The sequence below is a fragment of the Salvelinus sp. IW2-2015 genome, linkage group LG20 (genome assembly GCF_002910315.2).
Source record: "Salvelinus sp. IW2-2015 linkage group LG20, ASM291031v2, whole genome shotgun sequence".
In the NCBI taxonomy this organism is placed as follows: domain Eukaryota; kingdom Metazoa; phylum Chordata; class Actinopteri; order Salmoniformes; family Salmonidae; genus Salvelinus; species Salvelinus sp. IW2-2015.
This window is the reverse complement of record NC_036860.1, coordinates 15,379,233-15,386,635: the sequence shown is the minus strand read 5'-3', so window position 1 is coordinate 15,386,635 and position 7,403 is coordinate 15,379,233. Positions and strand designations below refer to the sequence as shown.

At 38.8% G+C, this 7,403-nt stretch overlaps 1 protein-coding gene across 1 annotated transcript in view; it reads left to right on the top strand.

Annotated features, from left to right (window-relative positions):
* Nucleotides 1–8: 8 nt before the first annotated feature.
* Nucleotides 9–7,403, top strand: part of prr12b (proline rich 12b) — a 30,730-nt gene continuing 23,335 nt past the window's right edge. Inside the window, exons 1-3 of the mRNA XM_070449717.1 lie at nucleotides 9–341; nucleotides 1,564–1,764; nucleotides 4,968–5,042. Of these exons, the coding sequence (XP_070305818.1) occupies nucleotides 9–341; nucleotides 1,564–1,764; nucleotides 4,968–5,042 (609 nt within the window). The remainder of the gene's footprint in view (nucleotides 342–1,563; nucleotides 1,765–4,967; nucleotides 5,043–7,403) is intronic.

The following is a 7,403-nucleotide window of genomic DNA, read 5'->3' as shown; positions in this document are numbered from 1 at the left end:
CAGGGAGCATGTACAGTTTTGTCTCTATGCCCTACTGTAGGGGGCTGATGGGAAATGTAGGCGGGGAGACCCGCAGGGGTCGTGGGCGGGGTAGGGGGCGTGGCAGGAAGGAGGAAGGGATGACAGAGATGCACCAAGAAATGAACAAAGTACCCGACCTCCAATATCAACAACAACAACAACAGCAGCAGCAGTTCCACCAACAACAGCACTTTCAACAACAGCAGCACCAACACCATCACCTCCAACAGCAGCAAAATATACAACCTCAACAGCAGCAGCACCTACAACACCTTCATCAAGAGCATCCACAGCACCAGAAACCTTTCAAGCCTATCAAGGTAAGGGAGACATGAGCAGAGTGATATCATGTTTAGATAGCGAGTTGTATGGACTCCGTAAAGCTTACAGTGCCTTCAGAAAGTATTCATACCCCTTGACTTACACCTTATTTTGTGTGTTACAGCCTGAATTCTACACACAATACCCCATAATGACAAAGTGAAAACATGTTTTTAGAAATCTTAGCAAATGTATTGAAAAGGAAATACAGACACATCTAATTTACATAACTATTCACACCGCTGAGTCAATACCTGTTAGAACCACATTTGGCAAAGATTACAACTGAGTCTTTTGGGGAAAGTCTCTAAGAGCTTTGCACATCTGGATTGTACAATATATATATATATTTTTTTTTATTCTTCAAGCTCTGTCAAATTGGTTGTTGATCATTGCTAGACAGCCATTTCCAAGTCTTGCCATAGATTTTCACGTCGATTTAAGTCAACTGTAACTAGGCCACTCAGGAACATTCAATGTCTTTTTGGTAAGTAACCAGGAAATATTTGGCCTTGTGTTTTAGGTTATTGTCCTGCTGAAAGGTGAATTTGTCTCCCAATGTCTGTTGGAAAGCAGACCGAACCAGGTTTTCCTCTGTGCTTAGCACTATTCCGTTTATTTTTATCCCTCAAAAAACTCCAAGTGCTTGTCGATGACAAACATACCCATAACATGATGCAGCCACCACCATGCTTGAAAATAGGAAGAGTGGTACTCAGTGACGTGTTGTGTCCATGCAACTTATTATGTGACTTGTGTGACTTGTTAAGCACATTTTTACTCCTGAACTAATTTAGGCTTGCCTTAACAAAGGGGTTGAATATTTATTGACTCAAGACATTTCAGCTTTTCATTTTTTATTAATATGTAAATATGTACAAAAACACAATTCCACTTTAACTTTATGGGATATTGTCTGTAGGCCAGCGACACAACATCTCAATTTAATCCATTTTAAGTTCAGCCTGTAACACAACAACATTTTAAAAAGTCAAGGGGTGTGAATCCTTTCTGAAGGCACTGTAAATAATCAGTTGTGTTATTTCCTCTCTTACCCCACTAACTCTTTCTCTCTGCGTTTTCTCTTCCTATATCCCCCTCACTTCAACTATCCCTTTCTTTTTCCCTCACCATACCCCTAATACCCTCATTCTTCCTTCTCTCTTTTCCTCTTTTCCCTATACCCATCACTCTCCTCCATCCCCTCTTTACATCTCTCAGATCAAGCTGCCTATCCCCTCTATGTCTCCCTCGGACTCCTTGCTAAGGACAGACTCCCTGTCCAGCACCGACCCGGTTCTCTCTGACGGGTCAGTGGGCTCGGCCCCTTCCCTGGGCCTGAGTCCAGGAACCACCGCTGGGATGGACATGAACATCACCAGGAGCCAGGAGAAGATGAAGCAGAAAGCTCAAGCCCAGGAGGTGAGTGCATCTGCCTTTGTCTTTTTTGGATTCTACCTGCTGTTTTTTAATTTGGTAAATCGTACCTATTACGTTATTGTTTGCGTAKATTTTTACGTCACTCACTCTCTGTCATTTTGACCAGTGTTCAGCTTTATCCAAACTTATTTACCACTACATGTACATCCTTGGGCAAGGGTAATAGGTAGGCCTCTCTCTATAGGACACTAAGGGATCGTTTCAGAGAATCAGTAGTGATGCATTGCTTTGATTTGACAAAATAACCAAGATTTTTTTTAAATATATTTCATCAGCAATAATGTTTATTTTTATATTTTTCTACTGAACTCCCTGGTCAGTACTTCACTGTTGATTTGTTGTTATGCACTGTAGCTACAGTTCTTGAGGTTTCGAAAGAGATTCCTTCTCATTAGTGGGTGTACCTGATATCATTTTAAATTATTCATGTTCGGCAGAGCTTCTCACTTCAAAGTGGTGAATTTGGGATTCGTCTCTGAGAACGACAAAGGTATTTGAAGTGTGTTTTGGGGGATTGACTCTCTGGTGTGTGACCAAATCTGAGAGTTTTCTCCTCTTTCCTGTCACATTATACACACCAGCTTGGGAGGGAGGGATCACTTGTCTCTCTTTCTGAGGGGAAATTAAAACMGACAAAATTTTGCAAAGAAAACTGAAATATGTCTGATATGAACAACTAGGCCCAAAAAAGAACTTGGACATCTGCCAGATGTGATAATGAGTATGTTTTTAATCTACATCTGACTTTATATGATTTAAATTCAGCATATATAGTATTCAATATTTACAGTGCCTTCAGAAAATATTCATGCCCCTTATTCCACATTTTGTTGTGTTACAGCCTGAATTCAGAATGGAATAAATATTTTTTTCAATCTCACCCATCTACACACAATATCCCATAATGACAAAGTGAAAACATGTTTTTAGAAATGTTTGCAAATGTATTGAAAATGAAATACAGAAATATCTCATTTATATTAGGTATTTATACCCCTGAGTCAGTATATGTTAGAATCACCTTTGGCAACGATTACAGCTGTGGGTCTTTCTGGGAAAGACAGACATTTTCAAGAATTGCTATATTTTCAAGCCAATTTAAGTCGAAACTGTAACTCGGCCACTCAGGAACATTGTGTCTTCTTGGTAAGCAGCTCCAGTGTAGATTTGACCTTGTGTTTTAGGTTATTCTCCTGCTGAGAGGTTAATTTGTCTCTCAGTGTCTGTTGGAAAGCAGACTGAACCATGTTATCCTCTAGGATTTTGCCTGTATTTAGCTCTATTCCGTTTATTTATATCCCCAAGAAATCTCTAGCCGATGACAAGCATACCCATAACATAATGCAGCCACCACTATATTTGAAAATATGAAGAGTGGTACTCAGTGATGTGTTGTTGGATTTTCCCCAAACATAACGCTTTGTATTCAGGACATAAAGTTAATTTCTTTGACACATTTTTAGCAGTTTTACTTTAATGCCTTATTGCAAACAGGATGCATGTTTTGGAATATTTTTATTACGTACATGCTTCCTGTTTTTCACTCTGTCATTTAAGTTAGTATTGTGGAGTAACTACAATGTTGTTGATCCATCCTCAGTTTTCTCCTATCACAGCCACTAAACTCTGTAACTGTTTTAAAGTCATTAAAGTCACCATTGGCCTCATGGTGAAATCCCTGAGCGGTTTCCTTCCTCTCTGGCAACTGAGTTAGGAAGGATGCCTGTATCTTTTTAGTGACTGGGTGTATTGATACACCATCCAAAGTGTAATTAATAACTTCACTATGCTCAAAGGAATATTCAATGTCTGCTTTCTTTTTATTTTATTTTGACCCATCTACCAATAGGTGCCCTTCTTTGCGAGGCATTGGAAAACCTCCCTGGTCTTTGTGGTTGAATCTGTGTTTGAAATTCACTGCTCGACTGAGGGACCTTACAGATAATTGTATGTGTGGGGTACAAAGATGAGGTCATTCCAAATCATGTTAAACACTATTATTTCACAGAGTGAGTACATGCAACTTTTTATGTGACTTTTAGAGCACATTTGTAGTCCTGAACTTGCAGTATTTAGGCTTGACATAACAACGAGTTTAAATACTTATTGACTATTAATTTGTAAACACTTCGAAAAACACAATTCCACTTTTGACATTATGGGTTATTGTTTTGTAAGCCAGTGACACAACATCTCAATTGAATCAATTTAATTCAGACTGTAACACACACAAAATGTCAAGGGGTGTGAATACTTTCTGAAGGCACTGTATATTTATATCGTTATTTGTATAATAATGGTCGGAAATCTCATAGGAAGTCATTAAGATTGTACACTGCCCTTTTCCAGGTGCTCAAAGCACTTAGTCACCTCATCCTCTATCAATATGTGATTGTAGTCTGAGCGTTAGTGTAACAGCTGCCAGCCATGTATGGTATTGTGGGGGGGGGGGTGGTTGAATGTATTTCTTATGTTGGGCTAGAGATAGATAAGATGGAGTCTTTTTGTGTGAGTTTGATGTTCTGGATTCCATCTGTTGATGTCTGCTGGTTGGTCATGGTAAAAGTAAAATGGCGGCTGTTGCCTCAGCAACAGGGAGAGTGTGGACACAGGAAAGTGGCCAATGGAATGAACAGTGTAGATTTCTGTGCGATTTGCAGGGGTAGGGGGGGTGAAGAGCGGAATCCCCCATCTAATTCAATCCCTCCCTAACTCTCATCACTTGCCTTTTACTCATTGTAAAGCGGTTGTAATTACAAAAATATACTGGTATCAATTGACTGTAATGCCTTTTTAACATAATGCAGTAAGTTTAATTGATGAGAGATAACATTTTCACAGGGGTGCAACAAAGACTGTTGTTTTGTCTTATTCAAGTGTGTTCAGATGTCCATATTGATTGAAGCGGGTTGAACAGCCAAAACAGTGGCGACCGGTTTCCTCACATCACTCTATAGAACATGGAATATAACCTCAACTAGACAACAATGCAAAGTCGATCAGTCAATTCATCAATCATCAATTGAATCATTAATTTAACCTCTCTTGTAGCACACAGCAGTGCCGATATGCCAACAATGTAAATGTTACCCCATGAAACAAGCTGGCCGGACACTGCCTTTAATTGAATATGGGTTTAGTTTGTTGAACATATGATTAATGTCTTTTCTTTGTGGCCGCCACAGATGACGTGGGAGAGGGACATGGATGAGCAGCTGACCCCAGAGGCCTGGGCTGCCATGCAGAAGCTCTCCAACACGGTGAGAAACCTCAATCCGTCCCGAGCTACACCTCCTAATAACTCACAGTATCATCTATAATTCATGACTCATATTTCACAAGTCATATAACTCAGAGATCCCTTCAGCGCTGGGTAACTCGCCAGGCAAGAAGGCTGCAGGGTAGGCTCTACCTCAGTCAGAACAGTGGTGGGCTAACGTTGACTAGAACACGAACATCCAGAGGAGAGCATATGTGTGCAGTTACGAGTTTGTGGTTAGTGGGGCGAATAAGATAGAGGGTCATAAGGCTCCACAAGTGATATTTGAAGTCGGGGAAAGACAAAAGAGAACACATTGGTGTGTGTTAGTTTTGTTTTAWACATTTTGGTGCAATTTTCACAAGTATGTGGGTCATTTTCACAACGAGGCATTTTTGATTGACTGAGTACAACAAAGACCTTCACAAAGTCACTTGCTCACCGCACCAAATCGGTCTTTCAATTTGGACACATTCAATCTAAGTATCTGGTTTTCAAAATGCAATGTTCACTTGCCTTTAGATAATGATTTGAACTATCACTTAATCGAAGTGAACTATCACTTAATCGAAGTGCTCCAAACATAACTACTGAACCAAAAGATTGCTTACTGTAACGTATATAGTTTCATAACTTCTGAACACTACATTTCTATATTTTCCCCTCCATAAATGTATKAAATTGACATAAATTTACGTTGGAAGGTAAAACCAAATCATATATATGGATGTGGCTGTAAATACTACATCATCATATTCCATCAGCCAGTGTGCTTCAATAGGACAAAGTAGAAAGAGTCACTRTGTGCTACCATTTGGAATTATAGTGAAGTGTACAATGCACTGCTGAAATACCTGGGTTGTATATAACAATATACAGTGAGCTCCAAAGCTATACACACAGTTACACACATTTATTTTGACTCTGTACTCCAGCACTTTGGATTTGAAATGATACAATGAATATGAGACTATGAAGTGCAGACAATCAGCTTTAATTTGAGGGTATTCATCCATATCGGGTGAACCATTTAGAATTTACAGCACTTTTTGTACATAGTCCCCCCTTTAGGGGACTAAAAGTATTGGGACAGATTCACTTGTGTGTTAAAGTAGTCAAGAGATTAGTATTTGGTCCCATAGTCCTAGCACGCAATGTGTACATCAAGCTTGGGACTCTAGAAACTTGTTGGATGCATTTGCTGTTTGTTTTTTGTTGTTTCAGATTATTTTGTGCCGAATAGGTATGAATGGTAAATAATGCATTGCGTCGTTTTGGAGTCACTTTTATTGTAAATACAAGTAAGAATAGAATATGTTTCGAAACAATTCTACGTTATTATGGATGCTGCTATTATTACGGATAGTGCTGAATGAATTGTGAGTAATGATAAGTGAGAAAGTTACAGACGCACAAATATTATACCCCCAAGACATGCTAACCTCTCACCATTAAAATAACAAGGGAGGTTCGTTTTTTGGGGGGGGGTAATGATATTTGTGCATCTAACTTTCTCACTCATCATTATTCATTCAGGACTATCCGTAATCATGGTAGCATCGACATTCATGTAGAAGTGTTTAGAAACATATTCTATTCTTATTTACAATACAAGTGACTCCAAAATGACAGAATACATTCTTTACCATTTATTTCTATTGGGCACAAAATATAAATGAAACAAAATACCCTCAAATTAAAGCTGACAGTCTGCACTTTAACCTCATAGTCATTGTATCATTTCAAATCCAAAGTGCTGGAGTACAGAGCCAAAACATATGTACTGTATAAGGATAATGAAACTGTGAAACACCAATGAATGAACAATCAAATGTTCTGAACATAAGATACAAGTGTTATCAGTTTAGTTTTGTACTTATAAATATCCCACTGGGTACAAGCTGGTTGAATCAACGTTGTTTCAGCGTCATTTGTCAACGTATTGTGACGTGGAGTCTACATGGAAAAACTATTGTTTTGAGGTTATCAACCACAGGAGTATGTCATCATGGTAACCACATTTCAACATAGACAAACCGTATGTTGAATTTGTAACTTTAAAACAATGTCAGATTTTCACTGTTATATCCACTGTCAGAAGAAACAAAAACAATAGACTGGGCAGCACCTCCTACTGGAGAATTGATCTAGCTACAGCTACCCTCCCATCCAAAGTTTTAACAAAGCCCAGCTATTCTATTTGTCGCTGACTATTAACAATGTGCTATTGTGAGTGATTGTTGAGAGATCTCCACTTAAAAACGAAATAGTCACCGTTGCTATCATTCCATCCATGGCCAGATTGAGGTTACTGTAACTATACATTTCTTCTTATGTAGTCATATAAAGTGTGCATGTTTAA